General features: G+C 34.0%; 1 protein-coding gene and 2 pseudogenes across 1 annotated transcript; 2 read left to right on the forward strand and 1 right to left on the reverse strand.

The window, feature by feature from the left end:
* Positions 1-343: 343 nt before the first annotated feature.
* On the reverse strand, positions 344-15,002 carry LOC120163622 (annotated as a pseudogene).
* Positions 15,003-15,058: 56 nt separating this feature from the next.
* LOC120163624 (exocyst complex component EXO70B1-like) lies at positions 15,059-16,893 on the forward strand. Its single transcript, XM_039173512.1, has one exon. It carries the CDS (start codon positions 15,059-15,061, stop codon positions 16,886-16,888), a length of 1,830 nt encoding a protein of 609 aa, XP_039029443.1. The 3' UTR covers positions 16,889-16,893.
* Positions 16,894-18,443: 1,550 nt separating this feature from the next.
* On the forward strand, positions 18,444-21,864 carry LOC120163618 (annotated as a pseudogene).
* The last annotated feature ends 773 nt before the right edge of the window (positions 21,865-22,637 follow it).

Below are 22,637 nucleotides of genomic sequence, written 5' to 3' on the forward strand. Positions count from 1 at the left end.
AGCGTTCCATGGTGTAGTGGTTAGCACTCTGGACTTTGAGTCCAGCAGCTGCATTTTTCCACCATCCAAAAGGCAAGACAAGTGCAGACATCCGACGACAACGGAACTTTTATGTTCTATCCCAACATTTTTACAAATATTACGCAACCAAAAATATGACTGCAACCGTGATTTAAATCTCTAAACAAAAATACGACCACAACAGTGATTTAAATCTCTAAACATAATTGCAACTTCTTGGCCTACGATTTAATTTATTAATCAACAGTTAACACGACAAGTTAAAGATACTTTGGAGACACATGAAGGCATAACTTTCATAGATGAGAAGGGTCATAATGTATAAAAAAGAATTGCAGCTTCACCGATTACATCTATTCTATATGAACGAAACAGTTTTCACAATGTTTTTCCTAGAACTGCAAAAGGCACGAATCTGATTCTCGTCTGTTGTTCCCAAGCCAGAGAGCTGGATACCGTATTGTTCCAACCTATGAATATCACGCGGAATCGGAGATTGCCACTGGCCCTCCCACCAAGCAGGAGGAAGAAGTGTTGTGAAAGCACACTGATTCCGCTGCCCCCGACAACTCAACGGTCCAGCAAATCGGTTCCATACATGTCCCCACCCCACCTGAAGCTTCAAACCTTCCGCCAACAAGTTACCCTGGAAGCTGCTTAGGAAAGAAAACCTCGAAGTTGTAGAATTTTCCCCTGTAAAGACCAAGCAACTATAAGATCATACTGCATCACAAATGAGTATAAGATATGATCCAGCTAAACAAGCCAGGAATGCGGGGAGCAGCGTTATCTATACTGTTAGCCGCAGCTAATGCAGCAATTAACTGAGCATAGGTAGTCCCGACACGTCTGTGAGCCCCCGAAACAACTGCGTGCCTTGCACGAGATGCAAGAAAGAAGTCGACAAAAGCAACCCACCTAGGTGCCGGTCCCCAATCTTTCACTCTAAAATCCAAACTTGGTGATGCTTTAATATCACGAGAAACATTGCCTCTGAAACGTCCATAATCAAAATGAAGAACCTGAGACAAAAAATTGCAAATACATTAGTATATCTACCTATATACTGAAATATGAAGGATATTTATCATTAAAATCGATTTCTTCCCTTTTTGAGGTGCGTGTGTGTGTGTTTGGGGGGTGACCAATTTTGTTACCTCGGCAACTTCACTTATATTTGGTGCAATGCCTCTTACAAAAGAGGGGGTATCAGATATTACAACCACCCTGGGTCTTGACCCTTGCCGTAAGTTGCGTGTCTCTCTTTTGAGGCAGTTCAATGCAGCCTGTGCAGCTCTCACCGACCTGAAACATGGAACACAAGCACCAGCAACACTAATCAGTTGAGTTTCCTTTCAGAAAATTATCTCTTCAAGAATGCCGAGTCTTTAAACAACATGGATATTCAGTTTTTCGGATTTAGGTGGTTCAAATATTTTTAAAAACTTCTCATCAAAGAATTGGCAGCCAATGCATACAATAAAACTGGAATTGTTTTTCTCCAATTACCTATTCATAAGCATCCGCATGTGCAATGTAATATCAGGGTTCCTACCACCACCAATAACCCAATTTACTGCTTCCTCAACATCTCTTGAAGGTGAAATGAGTATTCTCGTTATTTCTCCAAATTCATTAGGCCGTGAATGAAGAGATTCTGGGTTTCCGAATAACTCGGAAGCCGCATTCCTCATCTAAGGATGTATGTTCTTCACGAAAAACTGGGCCGCAACAGCATCTTCGGTGCCTTGATACCTGAAATATTATAGTGATACATCCATAAATTCAAGAAAACTAGCACAATTTCTATCAACAGAGTTGACACTCTACCAGACGATAGGCTGGCGCCACTTCCTCCAATTGCCACAGAGGGCATTTGTTTTCGTCGGCTTCTCAAAATCATCGATCCTCATCACAAGATGCCTTCCATACTTTTTTACACAACCATTTTGTCTCCATAAATGCTTAACTTCTCTCAATGTAAAGGTGAGATTGGAATACAAAATGTAATCCCCAAAGGGATATTTACCCCTGAAGAAAGACATGTGAAAAAATTACAAATGAACACAAGAAAAACATGAGAAGCATAACTACAATGACATGTAAAATCATTCACACGTTCTCTTAAGACACAACCCTGATTGCTTTCCTAGGGAAAAATGCAAACTAAACGTTTGAATTTTTATACAAGGATATGGCAGTAACCAAGTAAAGCATTAGACAAATAAGAAGGCTGTAAATGAGACTCATATTGTGAGTTACTCGAGTTCGACTTGGTTAAAACTCGGTCAACACTCAAATCGAATGGACTAGACTCGAGTTTTTAACGAGACGAAATAAGCTACTTGATTCCTTAGTCGAAAAGATAAGGAGCAACTTGAAAAGATAATATATTAAATTTTTTATTTTTTAAATTAAATTAATAATAATTTAACATTTATATTTTTTTCTTAAAAAATAAAATATAAGATTTTATGTACTTACTCATCATCTTCGAGTTCGAATTCGAACTTAAACTGATTTCAGTTCAAGCTTCAACCGATCTAAATCTGCTAATATTCTGACTTCATGACTTTTCAAGTTTCAACTTTTAATTTTGAGTTCGAATGGAGTTTAACAACTTTAAGTTTACAAACATTAAAGTCAACTCAACAACACTCGATCTCTACTAGTCACGTCCCTACAAATAACAACATTTAAAACACAAAACAGAAAGGATTGAGAAAGAACCAATAATATGCCTGGTTTGCCCAATGATCAGCGACCGGTTAAGCATTACACTCAAGGCAGCAGCAGTTAATAATTTGTACATTTCATTTCCAAAACCAGCTTCCGATGCTTTTCCGATCGCAAACCCATGTCTACAGAAGTGCTCCGGAGGAAGTTCACGTATTCTTGGAGCGCCTGAAAATAGAAAAAAAAATTACATCCGAGTTAAGTTTCCTCACAATTCTTTCAAAAGGAATATGCATTCAAAAGATTACCATTTATAGAAAAGTGAGTTTGAATAATCCTTCGAACTCTTAGAGTCTCCTTCAAAATCCTCCCTTTAAAAACTTTGCCCATTTCCTCCACCGTAGCACAGGTCTTGGCCCCACCTTTAATGGGTGCCTCGGCCGAAGACAAAAACGCGTCTCTTTAAGCTCCCGGAGTTCCAGCTGGGCAGGCAAATCCAGCATGGCTCCGTTGGCGGTGGTGGTAATCGGCGGCGAATCGAGGGATCTTAGTGTGAGCATGAACCAGGTTATAGAAGTAAAAGCTGCGCAGAGAATTAGAAACCAGCGTACCAAAGCTCGCTTCCTCCTTGAAACGCCATACCTCATCATTTTTCTAGGAGTTGAAGTGAACTTTGACTACTGTGATTGGATTTGCTCCTTCAAAATTAAAGATTTGTGACTTAATTACCCAATTGCGTCGGTGCCCACTGCCAAACCCTTTTTCAAAATATTAAATAATTGGGTAAAGTACGTGTTTAGCACTTAAACAATTAATTTTAATATGTTTTTGTACTTAAACTTTCATTTTTTTAAAACAATACCTAACATTTAGTTTTTGTTTCATTTTAGTATCGCACCATTAAAAACTTAACAGACGGGCAAACATTGCATATATCTAGTGGATGGACAACTTATCCGAATGGTGGACCACGAGGGAATGACTAGTTGACCAACATAGTCTAGTTTCCAGTCCATCGAGCGGTGGACCATAGACATCGGAGGATGAAGAAATTGGAGAGTTCATCGCTGATTTGGAGAGATTGAGGTATTTTTCGGTGAAACAAAGGTCTGAATCGTGTTCAGGGGTCGAAAAGGTGTGGGTTAGAAATTTTGGGCTTCATCGAATGACAGATGCAACGGTCGACGATTGTAGACGAGGCGGCCGACAATCATGTCAATTAAATTTTTAATGGTGGGTACTAAAATGAAACAAAAATTAAATGTTAAGTATGATTTTAAAAAATAAAAGTTTAGGTACTAAAATGGATCAAAACCAATAGTTTAGGTACTAAATTTACAGTATACCCTAAATAATTAAATAAAGCTTTTTTTACTTCCTTTTTATATTTACTAGATTGGTGGCTGTGCAGGGGATTTAGATAATTAATTAATAAACAACAATATTATATTAAATAGTTTTTATAAACATATTTTACATTTTAAATAAATAAATTTAAAATGAAAATGGGATAAATAAATTATTTTCTGTTTTGTATAATAAAGAAAAAAGAGAAAGATAATAAACTACAAGTCTACAACCTCAAGGTACCTTCTATTATTGCATCAATATTTAATGACGGGAGTTGACTAAACAGAGATTCTAATATTATTAAACTGTATATTGACTTTGTGCTAAGTTTGTTAAGTGATCTTCAGATTTACATAAGTCGGGTTGGATCAAATTTTCTATCAATCTGGTTTAACACGAAAATTTTATATCATCCACTCAAAACTTGATCTAATACGAGTTTAAGGTAATTTAATCCAACTCGAAATTTGACCAAACTTTTAAGATAAAACTGATCAAACCCAATTTGATCTGACCTAAAATGATATTTATTAAATTTATTCAATAAAATAAATACTTGTTTGGAAAAATAATATAAAGAGGTTTATTATTACAATTATTTCTAAATATATAACATATAATTATATTATTTTTACCCTAGACCTAAAATCTTATCCTCTACAAAATCTAACTCAACTCGACCGAAATCTGAAATTATTTAAAAAAAATCAACCAAATTAGATTGGACCGGATCAGAATTTGATGAGTTCAAATCCCGTACCGATCCCTAATTTGTTCCCTTCAGAGAATCTACGTCGTATTTCACCGACTCATCCTTCCCTGAGAAAATTCTCACAATCCTTCACCGAAGTGCTCGGTAGATGGTTGTTTGTTGAGTTTTAATTAAGAGCATTGACTAACCATTTAGTATCAAATTCTACTCTTATATATGGTGTTTGTAATTTTTTTGTCAGTAGAAGTTTTTGTCGAACTCCCTATAATTTTGCTAATAGATTGTTCGAATTTGAATATAAAATATGACACAATAAATACGTGATAAAAAATAATACGATAAATATTATTTGTTAACACATTTAGGAATGGACGTAGAATGTAATGTTAAAAATATGAATTTATAAAATTTTAAGAGTAAATAAATAATATTAATAAACATATAAAAACTACTTAAATTATATAAAATTTTTAAATTTATATGAAGATGGTCGTCCCTGAACTCGATCCATCCTAAATACACTAGAATTTATAGACCAAACTACAACAGTAGTCACTTAATTGTTAGGGCTTTTATACCTAGGTTATGTAAATTGAATTTTTTTCATTTTAATCACTATTATTAAAGAACACTTTTATTATGTTATTTTCTTTAATAAATTAATATTATTTAATAAGAGGATTATATGTATCAGATAACTACTACTCTAAGCTAAAAAATTATTATATTTTTGACAAAAATAATATTTATGATTGAAATTAATTATATTTATTTAATAAAAAAATATTAATTAAAACATAAATAATAAAATATTTACAATATTTACAATATATTTTATAACATAAGTCAAAATAAATTTATAATATAAATATATTCTCATATAAATTTTTTAATATTCTTATATCCTCTTTTCATTAGGATTTTTTTTTAATTTTATAACATAAATTAAAAAATATCATGAAAATATATTTATATTATAAAAATATATTCTTATATCATTTTATATTTTATATTATAGTTATTATATTTTATTATTACTTTTTACTCTTTTTATTGATTTTTTAATTTTACAATATAAATTAAAAATATTTTTATAAAATTGATATATTTTAATTTATATTATAAGTTAGGATAAACTACACATTTAGTACTTAAACTAATACTTTGGTTCTATTTTGATACCTAAACTTCATATTTTTTTTTTCAAAATCATACATACTATTTAGTTTAGATTTTATTTTGGTATCAAGTCGTTAAAAACTTAACAATGATGTTGATATGTCACTATAAGGTAATATCACATCAATAGTTATGTTAATTTTTTAACGACGTAATATTAAATTAAAATTTAAACTAAACTTTGATGTTAAAAAAATAAAATTTAAATATTACAACAAACAAATAATTTAGATGATAAACTTGTTGTGTGTCCAATAATTTATGATATGGAGGCTAAACTCACGATATAATGCTTTCAAAATAAATAATTCACGATTTAATGCACTCCCTATATTATTTGCTGAAATAGGGTGAAATCAACAGTGTGGCCATAGGTCGCCATGCCTTCCGGGACCTACTACGTCGCCATGGCTTCCCGGGAGCTGCACGGAGATAATGGACGTCTGCATGTGCCATGCACGTCCCCAACACCCCAACACAGGTCTCCATGCACGTCCCCAGCACCCCAACACAGGTCGCCATGCACTCCCAGCGACCTTGTAGGTCGCCAAGCAATCCTGGCGACCAAGCTTAGGACCAAACTTATCCCTGGTGGCGACCAAACTTATCCCTGCTGGCGACCAAACTTAACCCTGCTCCCTCGTGCATGGGTTGCATCCATAGCTGGGAGATTCTTGCATCCATAGCTGGGAGATTGTAGCCAAGCTTTAACCCTCTGTTCCCTCATGCATGCGTTGCATCCATAGCTGGGAGATTCATGCATCCATAAGCGTTAATTTAGCTGCTAAATGCAACAAATATTGCTGTTGAATTACAGCCTTTCAACGCTCAATAGTTACACGATTCAATGCTCAATATTATTTGCTTCAACAATCAAATTTAATGACGCTCTCCAACGCTCATTTTCTTTATATAGAGGATATGGAGGTTTAGGGTTTAGGGTAAAAGCAGAAGCAACACATATAGAAACTTTATCGAGAGAAAGAAAAGGAAGAAGAAGAAAAGAAGATAAAGGCTCAAACATTTTTTTGAGGTAATTTTTTATTGTTTAATTTAGTTTATTATATGAAATTATTAGTTTGTTAGCTTAGGGTTTAGGGTAAAACTAAAATTTAGTTAATTAGTTTGTTAGTTTAAGTTATATTATATTAGTTTGTTAGTTTAAGTTATATATTATATTATATAAAAAATTCGTTAATTAGTTTCTTAGTTTAAGTTATTAAATATAAAAAAATTAATTATTTGTTAGTATCTTTAAACGTATATTAGGTTGTTTGTTGAAGTTATATTATAAAAAAAATTAATTAGTGCTTAATTAGTTGTTAGAAAGGAAAGAAAGAAGACACAAATATGCGGGTAATTTATTATTTTTTGTTGTCCATTTTTAGTTGTTGTGTATGTGTAAATTAGTTAGTTAGTAAGTTTATATTAGATAATTTGTGCGAGATAATTTCTGTTTAAAAAAATATTGTGTTTAAAAATATTTAGTGTTGTTTTAAAAATATTTTGTTTAATTTATATTATATGTGTAAATTAGTAAGGAGTAAAAATTAATTGAATGAAATAATCCGGTCAACGCATTATCTCACGAAATAATTCTTTCGAGAACATTATCTCGACATTTCTGCCTAACAAATTTGTTTGATATTTAAAAAAAAATATTATCAAACTAATCATTATTATTAGTAATAATTACTAAATGATTAGTATCAAATATAAATCATTAAATATTTATAATAAATAATTATTAGTAATCATGACTAAATCATATTATTATTAAATCATTAAATATCAAATCATTAGATTAATAATAATTATTAAATCATTATTAGTAATATTAGTAATCAATCAATCAAATTAAATAACAAATTTTATTTGATCATTAATATAATAGTATATTATATTATATTTAATGATTTAATGATTTATGAAATTATCTTATCTAATTTTTTAATCTAAATTAATTTATTTTTTTATTTGTAGAGAAAATGAGCAACAACTTTTTTACGATTGTCCATTATAATGGACATATTATGAAAAATGAGGTCGGAGTAGTTTTTCAAATCTGAAAAAACAATAAATATGATGTTCAAAAAAGACATCACATTTATAGAAATGAAGCATAAGATAGAAAGAAAAAATCGAGCTGCAGTTGATGGTTTGAGGTATAGGTTTATGATATGCCCCAACCCAGTCAGATATGTTGCAGTTCCACTTGAATAAGATGATGATATTAGAACCATGGTTGGATTACATGAGTCAACCAATATAGCAGTTATTGAGTTATTTGTTGATGTACGTAACATATGTGATGTTCCTGGGTCATCAAGAGGTGTGGCTCAAAATCCATCTGAAATGGCTTTATATAGTCAGTTTGAGGAGCCGACATACAAGTTCCCGAACAGTTTTATGGCACTATTGGAAAGTGTAAATGAAGTCGGGGGAACATCTGCAGCAGCAGAGTATGAGACGAGAAACATACCGGAATTGGTTGTTGATATTGACGCTGAAAATCGATGGGGAGAAATTCATGATGATTCAAGCAAAGATGAAGAAACCGAAGAACCCGTTTTGGGCGGCGACGAAAATATTTTTGGTAGAGGTGCAATTGATGAAGTTCCGGCACCGTATGAAGCTACTCCTCACATGTACGATATAGACTATGATGCAATGAGGGCACCTGAATTCCCAGACATGCCACATTTACCTCCATACCAAATGACTGAATCATTCGATAATTCTGGTGAATTTTCAGTTGGGGTGCAATTCAGAGGAAAAAATGAAGTTACCCTGGCTATCAAAGAGTACTGCATCAAATACCATGTTGATATCCATGTTGCAGAGTCCAACTAGAAAACCCTATACGCGAAGTGTATAAAATATGGCCTAGAGTGCAAGTGGAAATCAGAGTGTCGAAAAATCAAAGGCACGATGTTTGGGTCATCACGAGGTACAATGGTCCGGACACATGTTTGCGAAACTTCATCGAACAAGACCATCGACTATTGGACTCCGATGTAATATGTGAATACGTGAAGGCGATGGTTAAAAAAGATCCAAGGATATCTTGTTCAGTGTTAGCTGCATCTATTCGAAGCCAATTTGAATATCAAGTAAAATATGGCAAGGTGTGGAATGCGAAGATGAAGGCAATGAAGCTGACGTATGGAGATTGGGATACATCGTACAATGAGCTACCACATTTGCTACAAGCAATGAAGCGATTTATCCCAGGAACCATAGTGAAGTCTCAAACCATGCCCGCATATTACGAAGAATGTCAACTTCTGCCAGGGAAGAAAATATTTCATAGACTATTTTGGGCATTCAAGGCATATATTGAAGGATTTCCATTTTGCAAACGTATGATCCAAGTAGATGGTACGTGGCTGTATGATCAATATAGGCATGTACTTTTGATGGCAGTTGCTCAAGATGGTGAGCGAAATATCTTCCCAATTGCATTCGCCATTGTTGAGGGAGAGACAACAGAGGCTTGGGATTTCTTTCTGACCAATCTACGTCAATATGTCGTTCGTGAAGATGGAGTTTGCTTGATATCCGATAGAGGAACGGATATTTTGGCGGCAATTGAACGACCAGGAAGTCGTTGGATACCTCCATATGCATATCCAACATTTTGTATCCGTCATATTAGCAAGAATAGTATCGACCAATTTCATAACGCACACATTCGTAGCGAGATAGTCAACATGGGTAAGTTTTATTTTCAATATTTGTGCATTTTTTACATGGTTTTTTTAATTACGGTTTAACACAATATATTATGAAACAGGATACGAACTACGTCGACCAAATTTTGACAAGAGATTGGAGAATTTGAAGGTATTTTACGATGATCAGCGTGTTTGGAAGTGGGCTTCAAAAATACCGCGGGAAAAATGTCGCAAGCATACGATGAAGGTTGGAGATACGGACATATGACCACAAACCTTGCTGAGGCCATTAATTCGGTACTAAAAGGTACACGCCATCTCCCAATTGCGAGTGTGATGAAAGAGACGTACTTTAGATTGGCTAAAGTTTGGTCGGACAAAGGCAAAGAAATAGAGAGTCTCATAAATAGAGGTAAAACTTGGGCTCCTACAGTGGTGGAATCAATGAAAGCAAATGAGCGATTGGCAACATCAATGGTTGTTCATAATTTCAACCGAGTTGGTCATACTTTTGTCGTGTTGTGCATATGTCGTAACGTCGGAGGAGAAGACCAAATATTTAGAGTTGATTTACGACAGAAATGGTGTGATTGTGGTCATTTTCAAGCATGGAAATATCCATGTGCTCTTGCAGTCGCTGCATGTATGTATGCTGGTGTAAGCGCATACACTTATGTTGATGAGTGCTTTTACCTACGTAGGATATTAAATGTCTACAGCTATGCGTTTAGACAGATACCGAATGAATCATATTGGCCCAGAAAAGATCATGACGAATGGCTGCCAAATCCAATGCTTCGCAGAAGTCCAAAGGGTCGACCTGAGTCCACTCGTATTCATACCAGTATGGATTTCCATGCTAAAGAGAGAGGTCAAGCAAAGAGATGCGGATTATGTAGGGGTGAAGGCCATTCAAAAAACAATTGTCCTAATTTACCAAGATATAGGCCTCATCATTAGTAATGATATATGTATTTCTATGAATTTCTATGTATTTATAAGATTTAGTAATTATTAGTAATAATGAAATTGTTATTAATATTTAATGATTTGATAGTAATGATTAGTAATGATTAGTAATAATAATTTATTATTAATATTTAATGATTTGATATTAATGATTTAGTAATGATTTACGACTTGAACAATGAACAATGTTTGGTTCAATTAACCATATTTCGTTACATAACTAGTAATGAAATTATAATAATGATTTAGTAATGGTTAGTAATAATGAAATTATTATTAATATTTAATGATTTGATATTAATGATTTAATAATGATTAGTAATAATGAAATTGTTATTAATATTTAATGATTTGATAGTAATGATTTAGTAATGATTAGTAATAATGAAATTATTATTAATATTTAATGATTTGATATTAATGATTTAGTAATGATTAGTAATAATGAAATTATTATTAATTTTTAATGATTTGATAGTAATGACTAGTAATAATAATTTATTATTAATATTTAATGATTTGATATTAATGATTTAGTAATGATTTGATAGTAATGATTTACGACTTGAACAATGAACAATGTTTGGTTCAATTAATCATATTTTCGTTACATAACTAGTAATGAAATTATAATAATGATTTAGTAATGATTAGTAATAATGAAATTATTATTAATATTTAATGATTTAATATTAATGATTTAGTAATGATTAGTAATAATGAGTTATTAATATTTAATGATTTGATAGTAATGATTTAGTAATGATTAGTAATAATGAAATTATTATTAATATTTAATGATTTGATATTAATGATTTAGTAATGATTAGTAATAATGAAATTATTATTAATTTTTAATGATTTGATAGTAATGATTAGTAATGATTAGTAATAATAATTTATTATTAATATTTAATGATTTGATATTAATGATTTAGTAATGATTTACGACTTGAACAATGAACAATGTTTGGTTCAATTAACCATATTTTCGTTACATAACTAGTAATGAAATTATAATAATGATTTGATACTAAAAATCATTATAAATATGTCGAATTTGTTAAGGTTTGAAAAAACTAGTCTAATTTCAATATTAAATTTGTAACAAATAACAAACTAGTTTACAATTGTTGCCGATGTCGGGGTGTTGTTGAATGATAATGTTGGGGCGAACATCTGATGCGTTGTGGCTGTTGCGGTTGCTCAAGAGTATGGTACCCATCCTCCTCATTCGTTGGGGGCATTTGAACTGACATGTGTTCAAAGTCATACGTCGACGAAAACATGGGAGAGTAGATGGATGCATCAGGCTGCACAAACTCTGGTATGTATGCATCGTCGAACGGTTGTGGTGCGCTATTATCCACATCAGTCATTTCCGCTTCAGGTTGTTGAGATGAACTCACACTCCCACTTGGTAGAGAGTATTCAGCTTTACCAAATCTTTTCTTAAACCTCAAAAATTATCGCCTCTCTACAATTGTTGTCAAGAATGGCTTTTCATTATCCAAAAAATAAGCAAGGTAAGCCGAAGTCTCAAAATTAAAGTCGTCGTCTTGAATGTCGTCAAGAGTTGGCATGAATGAAGCCCTATTGTTCCAAGCATTAATGTAGGTTGCATGCTTCTCAACCCAATTAACATTTTCTTTACGACGACCATCAAATATGTGCAGCTGGTCATGCATCTCAACCCAATTCACCTGACGACGACCATCTAAGATTTGGAGGAGGTCATGATCCCATGGACTCCGCGGAATAGGTTGGTGGAAGTGGAATTGTCTCAATACTCTATCCCCAAATTGGATCTCAACAAAAGCAAAATTGATCAATGGTGTAACAGCACACCAATATTGAAACCCATCTAAAATATCGTGCTGTATCAACTCAAGTATTTCTTCATTCATGTATGGTCTCTAATTAAACTGTAAAATTACAAAAACAATAAAATTTATTTAAATCAAATAATATAGTTAATTTAAATAATAATTAAAAATAACAGATTATACATACCTCCTTTTTTGCCTTAATGTCGATCTTCAGCCTGAACTCTTTAATGTTGTTGTGCACCAACCCCGTGCCTTCAATTTTATGCCTCCATCTGTATATCAATCAAAACAAAAATATGGTCAATTTTATTTTATAATTAATATTTTATATTAAAATAGAGAATTTATATTACCTTCCGGCAAGCGGAAAGTCAACCACAGTCCGACTAATCAGTGTCAGAAACGGAAGTCTATGCCAAGCCCATGACTGTAGCAGCAACAGACATCCACCGATTTCTGCTGTATTATTATCATTCACGACTAATGACGCCTTGCACATCTCTCGATACAAGAACGCCAATATCGCCGATCCCCAGCTATATTGCCTACTATTCTCAAAATTTCTTAAAAAAAGAAGATACTGAGTGTGAACATAACTACCGGATTTATCCGGCATTAAAATACCCCCAATCAACTGTAATATATATGCTCGTGTTGCATATATAATTTCGTACTCCGTACTATTTGGTTGAAGCTGAAATTCATTCTTCAACCATGACAACCTCACACGCCACCCTTTACACTCTGGTGGTACGGGCGTTTTCCCAAGAAACAAGCTACAAAGTTGTGCCACATTATTAAACTCATGTGACATTACCACTGGCATCCCATTTGTTTGGACCCCGAGTTGCAATGCCACATCCTTTAGAGTTATCATACATTCGCCACACGGCAAATGAAACGTGTGCGTTTCTGGTCTCCAACGCTCAATCAAGGTACTGATCAAACCTGGGACCAACTTGTAATCTCACACAAATGTTACATACCAAAATCCAGCCTCCTGCAAGTTTTCTTCTATCAATCTGTGTGGCTTGGGCACTTTATGTAGCCGAAGACGAAGGACTCGCTGCTCGTCCTCCTGCAATTAAATATTTCAAAAAATTTATCACAATCATAAAATAATATTCAAATATTTATTAATTATAATTCATTAAACAAATATTTTATTCACCATTGTTCCCAAATGACTTGAAATATGTTCATTGTCAAGCCTCAACAGTGGAATTTGGTCAGCCATTGGATGAATCTGTAAAAAATATTAAACAACAATATTTAAAAAATCATTTAATATAATCTAATATAAACTAACTAACTAATTTACAACACTAAACTTTAATATAATAACTTATAATATAATAAACTAATAAACTAACAAACTAAACTTTTTAAAATATAAGTTAAACGTAAACGCTAAACCCTTAAACAACTAATAAAATATTCTTTTATATAACTAAAACTAATAAACTATTTTTTCATTATAATATACTACTAATAAACTTACTAACTAATTTTTTTATATAATATAAATTCAACAAACAAATATAACTAAACTATTTAACTACCACAAACTAATTAAATAATATTTTTATATAACTAATGATTAACAAAACAAACTAATTAATTATTTTTTAACTATATAACTATCAAACATACTAATTAAATAATTTTTTATTTATGTATAATATAACTTACACTAACAATCATATAACCCTAAATTAACAAACTAATTAACTGATTTTTGTTTTACCATAAACCCTAAACTAACAAACTAAACATTTATAATAATAAACTAATTTAAATAAAAAAAAATACCTCACAAGAGCCTTATCTCCCTTTCTTCTTCTTCCTTTCCTTTCTCCCTTTCTTTCTTTCTCGGCTGCAATTTCTTCTCCCTTTCTTTTGCTGCAATCTCTTCTCCCTTTCTTTCTTTTATGTTCTCACGATAATGCACACCCCATATATAATTTAGGTGTCACCGGCTGCCTCAATTATTTCACGCTGCAATGGTTCAATAATTGCACCAATAATTCACGGCTCAAATGGTTCACATGCATGCATTGCTGCATGAAGCAGGTGATTTCACGCTGTAGGCATGCAGCGGGAGTAGGAGGGGAGCACGTGAAGGAAAGCTTGTCGCCGGGACTGCTTGGCGACCTACAAGGTCGCTGGGAGTGCATGGCGACCTTGTAGGTCGCTGGGAGTGCATGGCGACCTTGTAGGGGTATTGGGGAATGCATGGCGACCTGTGTTGGGGTGTTGGGGACGTGAATGTGCCATGCAGACGTCCATTATCTCTGTGCAGCTCCCGGGAAGTCATGGCGACGTAGTAGGTCGCCCGGAAGGCATGGCGACCTACGGTCACACTGTTGATTTCACCTATTTCAACAAATAATATAGGGAGTGCATTAAATCGTGAATTATTTATTTTGAAAGCATTATATCGTGAGTTTAGCCATGATATGAACATATTCTTACAAAAGTGACGTGGTTATGATTTAACCCTCCTAGAAAACAGATACTACAACCATAAAAAACAAACCTCACTGCCCTCCGTACATTACTGCCACCCACGACCATTTCAATTCCCATTCCGACAAAGCCATGCAAAAACAGACCCACTGAAACTCTCCTCGTGATTTTCAGCCATGGAAGACAACAGCTCAGTGGTGGAGGCGCAGAAACCAGAGAAAGAAACCCAGGAGATAAAAGATAAAGGAGATCCCCAGACCAAATGTGCCCTGGAAAAAGCCTCCCAGGATATCGATGGTTTATTGTCAAATCTCTCCACCCAGAACGAGATCCCCGACTTCGTCGACAAGTATCTTGATCTTGCCGATGACAAAATATCTAGCCATGAATCGATTCTTGAAGATAATGGATCCTTTCTTAAACTTGTGAATCAGATATCAGAACTGTACAGGAACCTATCCGATTCGGGTTCCAATCACGGTGCTTTGATCAACCGCATTGGTAAGATCCAACAGCGAGCAATGTGTTATTTGGAGGATGAATTCATGTCTCTCATGGAAGAATCAAGAACCAAGGATTCCCAGGCTTCGGATCAGTCCGGCGAAGATCAATCGGCTGATCATCATTCGAACGGTGAACAAAACTATCCCGGTTATTCTCATCAAGTGTTGACCACCTTGAATAAAATTGCAAAGGAGATGATCTTAGGAGGATATGAATCTGAATGCTACGAGGCTTACATGATTACCAGGAGGAACATAATTGAAGAGGCATTGAACAAGCTTGGATACGAGAAGATCAGCATTGACGACGCTCAAAAGATGCAATGGGAAGCATTGGAAAAGGAGATTCCTCCATGGATCAAGGCCTTCAAACAATGTATTAACCTCTACTTCTCTGGAGAGCGTAAGCTGGTCGAAACCGTCTTCTCCGATTACCTTTCCTTATCGTCCACCCTCTTCAGCAACCTCGTTAGCCGCGTGTTTATCCAGCTTCTCAATTTCGCCGAAGCGGTTGCCACCGTTAAGCGTTCAACGGAGAAACTCTTCAAATTTCTCGACATATACGAGACGTTGCGTGGTAACATTTCCGCCATCGACAGCATGGTAGCTAAAGAATGTGCTGAGGTACTCTGGAACGAAACGAACAGGACTCGTTGTCGGATCGGAGAGACCGCCATTTGCATCTTCTGTGACCTTGAGAATGCAATCCAGTCCGATACCGGAAAAACCCCAGTTCCCGGCGGAGCGGTTCATCCCTTGACTCGCTACACCATGAATTACGTCAAGTATGCATGCGATGAGTATAAGCAAACCATAGAGCAAGTTTTCAAGGACCATTCCAAGACTGAAAGAGCAAGAAGCAGGCCAAGAAATTATTTAGGTGACTCAGAAAAAGACAAGGAAGAAGACGATCAATCACCATTTGTGGGACAAGTGTTGAAAATACTGGAATTACTGGATTCAGCTCTGGAAGCAAAGTCCAAGCTTTACAAAGACACGGCATTGAGCTGCATTTTCCTGATGAACAATGAGCGTTACATGTTGCAGAAGATCAAAGCCTCGGCGGAGCTCCACCAGGCAATGAGAGACACATGGTGCCGTAAGACATCGTCGGAGCTTAGGAACTACCACAATACATACAAGAGAGAGACATGGATGAAGCTTTTGAGTTGTTTAAACGTGGAAGGATTGAATGTGAACGGGAAGGTGGTGAAACCGGTACTGAAAGAGAGGTTCAAGAGCTTCAACGCCATGTTCGATGAAATCCACAAGACTCAAAGCTCGTGGGTGGTGAATGATAAGCAGCTGCAATCGGAGCTAAGGGTTTCAATATCGGCGATAGTGATACCTGCTTACAGATCATTCTTGGCCAGGTTTTCAGGAACATTGGATCCTGGAAGACAAACGGAGAAGTACATAAAGTTCCAGCCTGATGACATAGAGGCTTGCATTGAGGAATTGTTCGATGGAAACTCTGGTTTAATGGCGAGGAAGAAAACATAATGAAGGAATGAAATTCTGGTTTTACAATGAGCATGGGAACTTCTCAATTTCATTCTTGTAATCTACTTTTGATTCCTTCTTGCATTTTCTTTCAAAGTATTGTATGAAGAACTTTTGTGATTTTTTTGTTCAGAGATTGGTATATGATGTAGGTTGGTTGGGGCACGCCTTGTTGATGAAGGCCGGGATGAATAAGTGGTTGAATAGTATCACATTAGTATCACACATATTTTAAATAAGAGTAAACTACACATTTAATACTTACACTATCAGTTTTGATCCACTTTAGTATTTAAACTTTTAATTTTTTTTCAAAATCATACCTAAAATTTAATTTTTGTTTCATTTTAGTACCCTTCGTTAAGTTTTGATAAGAATGAAAGTCTAGGTACCAAAATACGTTTAGTACCTAAATCATACTTAAGTTTTATTTTTTAAAATTTAGGTACTAAAACAGATACTTTAGGTACTAAATGTGTTAAGTTTTTAACGATGATGTATTAAAATGAAACAAAAAGCAAAATTTATGTATGGTTTTGAAAATTTTAAAAGTTTAGGTACTAAAACGAATCAAATCTGATAGTTTACATACTAATAAATCAAAACTATAATTTAGATACTAAATACATAATTTACCTTATTTTAAATAGAGTGTAAGTAAATGTAGTCCCATAATTCAAGTCCCAACTCCCAAACATGGCCTAGGACTATAAATGAGCAGAGCTCTAGCTCGATCTCAACTTGAAAAATATAAAATTAAATTTGATTTGATTTGAAAATTTACAACATTAAAATTATTAAGTCCAATTCAAACTCGAAATAAAAAATTAAAATTCGTGAATTTGAAATTTTTAAATTTGACTCAAGCTCGAAAAAATTTGAATTCAAAATATTTTCAAACTTAACTCAATTGAAGCTTAAACTCAAACTCAAACATAAACATTAAGTATATGAAATGCTTAGATTGTATATTTTAAAAAAATAATATATAAATGTTAATATTGTTTATAATTTAATTTAAAATATAAAAATTTAGGCTTAATATAAAAATAAATGTTCAAATTATATTGTTTTTCTCATTTAAATGTTTAAACTACTTTTTGGTCAATTTATATACCTAACATTACAAACGTTGTCATTTTTAAGTTATGACGTTAAAAAATTATGTTAAGTGATATATGTTATATTCCGATAATTTTAAAAAAATTATTTTAAAAATAAATTATTGTATTTACGATCATAGCACTTACAATGATAATGTTTGTAATATTAGATACATAAATTGACCGAAAAATAGTTTAGGCACCTAAATGAAAAAACGATATAGTTTGAACACTTACTTTTATATTAAGCAAAAATATTAATATCTTATTTTTAAGTTATTCGCAAATTTTTCGAGTTAAATATATTATAAAGTAATTCATTGATACAAGTTAAGAATTTGAACTCGAGTTTAAATTGAGTCAATTTAATTTAAAAATTAACTAATTTTAAATAGATCTTAAATAACTCTCTATCTATGTGTCTCACTTAACTATCTAACCCTGCGCTGCAATACATCATCTCTTATCGTCTCCTCAAAGGCCAAAGCAAAGCTTTTACAGTGTCTTAAGCCTACGCTTCCACCCAACCGTTCAATTCCTCCTGTTAACCTTCTGCAAAACAACCCTACTTTCATAACTAAACCCTAATCCCAATCCCTCTCCATGACCACGGCCATCCACCAACTTGTTTGATTCTCGCCTTTGCCTTTTACTGGTTCGCTCTCTGTTTTTTGCTGGGGTTTTCTTAATTTTACTATTCTTCTGTTAATTTTATCTTTTGATTGTCTCATAACTAATTCTTGCTTCAAGTTCGTTTGCATTTTTAAGCATAATAGTTTATTATGTAGCTTAAGGACTTCAGTTTAAGGAGACTCGCATTCAATGTTCTTATTTTATTTTTTCATTTTCGTTTAATTATCATTATTCCATAATATTCCTCGACTAATGAACCGGTAAAAGCAGAGAAATAAGAATAGTGTGTTCTGATAAGTAGTACAAAGATAAAATTTGAATAATTCCATGGAAGAAAAGGTGGAAATTTGGATTAATTTCAGGAATACAGACCTTTGATTAATTTGTATTGGGGCTTGCAATTTAATATGGTTATGCTTTGTTAGTCTTATGTTTTTACAGTTTATCCAGTTGAATGCAAATTAACTGTTGCTCACTTGTCCTTCGTCTTACTGCAGCTCGATTCCTAAGGTTGCATTTTGAAGGTCTGCCCTGTTTGTTATTGTGTGTCAGCCTGAGCCATCAATAGCAACAATGGGCAGTTCATTTAATCCCCAAATTTTGGTAGAAAAGCTAGCCAAGCTCAATAATTCCCAAGCAAGCATAGAGAGTATCCTTTCTAAAAATAATTGTGTACTACATGCTTCTTTGCTTAGTTATGACAGATCTTTTTTTTGGCTGGTTTTGCTTTCATTACGGGAAGTCTTTTCCTCGCATTTCAGGCGAATTAGTTGAGCATATACTTGTTTTATTACTTCTCAAGCATAACTTACTACCGATGCCTGTTTGATAGTGCTATCTAGTTGCCATGTAAGTTTCAACAAATGAACTTCTGAAGTTTATTTTTGCACCCTTAACTCGGTAAGCTTTATCACATTGGTGCATTTTCCATATGAATAAGGCAAAACAGGTCGTTGAAACTTGGAACAGACAATTTCATTGCTCTCCACGCGAGCGGAGATTGGCCTTTCTGTATCTTGCCAATGACATTTTGCAGAATAGCAGGCGCAAGGGTTCGGAATTTTTCGGTGAGTTTTGGAAGGTTCTTCCTGATGCTCTTCGTGATGTGATCGAAAGTGGGGATGAGTTTGGAAGGAATGCTGCATTGCGTCTGGTATAGTCACCTTAACTTTCATACAGTTCTTGCTTTTGTATGCTCTCATTCCAATCTTTGTGACGGGTTGAATGTGTATAACAGCCACTCTATTTCTATTTTTATTACTTGAATTTTTCTAGATCTGGTTAACTGGCTTGGTGTTTATTTCAGTGTTTGGCATGCCTAATTCGTGACAATTGAATTGCTGTTAATGGCACAGTAATCGGACAGTGCCTGCTATTCTATTTTCATTTTATTGCTGCATTGTGGTCGGTTATATTTTTTTGTTTCAGAAACATATGTTTGCTTTAAATCTGTAATGTCATACTGTCTCAGAATGGTTGCTCCGAAAATTAGCATGACATTTTACTTTTCTTTTTGCTGTACGAAATGCAGATCAGTATATGGGAAGAGAGAAAATTATTTGGTTCTCGAGGACAAATTCTTAAGGAAGAGCTTTTTGGCAGACAATCAGAAAGTAGTAATGTAAATGTCAGGCACATAAGCCTCAAGCTGGTGAGATTAATTCCATGCTGACTGCATTTTTTGATGCATTTATATGTCTGTGTCATGGCCTAATGTCATTTCTGCTTTATATCCGTGCTAGCAGAAGCAGCCTGTTGGAAATGCAGTGGAAAAAATAGCTTCAGGCTATAATGCTCTCTATGGTAGTCAGATGGATGAAGATGTTATACTCAGCAAATGTAGGAACGCTATTAGTTGTATCGAGAAAGTAGATAAGGAAATTAGTACTGATGTCAATTCAGGTATGACCTGCATTGCTCAATATTGTTAGCATACAGGGATTATACCTTTAGCTGCTCCATGGGAAGTTGGTAAATTCAACAATTGTTCACGATCCTTGTTTCATCTTTCGTTCTTTAAGATAGAAAATTGCTGTTCGACCAATATTTGGAATATCTCCGGACTTGATTATGAAATACAAATTAGGATGTTTCCCCCCTAAAATGTCCAATTTCTTTGCACAGGTCAGTTCAGTGGATCGGCAAGTGTGGAGGAGGTGAAAAGTCAGTATGCTGTATTGAGAGTGTATTGAGCAGCTAACCGCTGTTGCATCGTCAAGAGTTAGCCTTGTCTCACATTTGAGAGAGGCTCTTCGGGAGCAGGTTACTTAGACTGATCCCTTTAGAGTAACATTGTGGCAATGTTAACATAATACTGATTTACTTTTGCTGTCAGGAATTCAAGCTGGAGCAAGTTCGTTATCAGCTTCAGGTTTGACACTATTCTAATCTCATATTTTTAAGTATAATTGTTGAAATTTTGAACTCTTCGCTTCTATATCACCTCTTCAGTTAACATTATCGCAACTTCTATACATTACAATCAACAGGCTGCACAGTCCCGATCAGAACAGGCGGGTAATATCTGCAGGCAGTTATTGAATTGTGACAATCCCGAGTTAGTATCTGAGCAAAGTTCAAAGGAGTCTCACACATCCATTATTCCTCAAAGTTTTATTCCGGCATCTGACAAGCATCTTTTCCTGATAATTCCGTCCACATCGAGGAAGGTCCTAAGAAATCTGCAGCTGCTGCAGTGGCAGCAAAGCTAACTGCTTCAACATCCTCAGCCGAGATGCTTTCCTATGTCCTCTCTTCCCTCTCTTCTGAGTGTGTCATTAGAAATCCTATGAAAGAATCTTCTGGTGATTATCCTTCCGAGAAGAGGCCTAAGCTAAAGAACGATGAGCCATACATGCCATCTCAGAATGTTGCGGTTACCACCCAGCAGTTAACTCCAAACGAAGTGCCACCACCACCTCCTCCATCATCATCTCCTCCACCTTTGCCGCTGCCGCCGGCAATGACACCATTTGCTGTGTCCCAGTACATGCCACGTGCTGGATCGGTAAATGGTGCTGCATATAACCATGGCATGGCCCCATCACAGCAGCCTTCCTTGCCCGGTTATTCAACGGGTGGGGGCGCTATGACTGGCATCTCCCGATTTCCGACATCATTAACTAACAATTCTTACCAGAGCTTCCAAGGCTCTGAAGGTATTTACAACCAACCGTCATCTGTGCCAACGGCACCGAATTCTCTGCAATAGAACATTTTAGGTTCCGTTTGTTTCACTGAAAACAGTTTCCGAAAATAAAATTTGAAAAATGAATTACATTTCTGGAAAATATTTTTCAGAAAATGTTTTCCAGTGTTTGGATGGTACATTGTAAAATGTTTTACACTGTTTATTTAATTTTTCTGTAAACAATTTTCAGAATCTGTTTTTGATAAAGAAGCATACATATTCGATATGTTTTTATTCTTTACCTTTTAGTTTCACTTTTTTATATAATTATATTTTATAAAAATTTGTATTTTTATAAGTACGTCAAACTAAATTTTTAGATAATATTAATAATTTATGTTGATTATGTTATAAATACACTATTTTAGATTTAAAATCTTCATTAGTATTTTTAGAAATGAATTTTAACGTATAATTAATATTATGTAGGTTTATTTGATATAATATTAATAATTTATTAAAAATATATTATAAAAGTTTATAAATATTATGTAGGTTTAATTAATAGTACACCACATTAAAACAACAATAGTACATAACATTATAATAATAATAATAATAATAGTATCAAAAGGTATAATTAAAGGATTTATCACATTAAAACAATAATAATTTACAACCGTAATAATACAAAGTTTAATTCATAATTATGTTCCATCTACAAAGAAATGATCGTAATAATTTATAAATACTTGAACTGTACAATAAATAATAATCACTAAATACTTGAACTTACCATGTTTGCTAAGATGAGTTCAAGGGTATACTGACATACAAAAAAGACCAATGGACTATTGAGATAAGCCATATTTACATTTCAAAG

Source organism: Hibiscus syriacus, unplaced genomic scaffold (assembly GCF_006381635.1).
Source record: "Hibiscus syriacus cultivar Baekdansim isolate YM2019G1 unplaced genomic scaffold, ASM638163v2 tig00111467_pilon, whole genome shotgun sequence".
NCBI lineage: Eukaryota > Viridiplantae > Streptophyta > Magnoliopsida > Malvales > Malvaceae > Hibiscus > Hibiscus syriacus.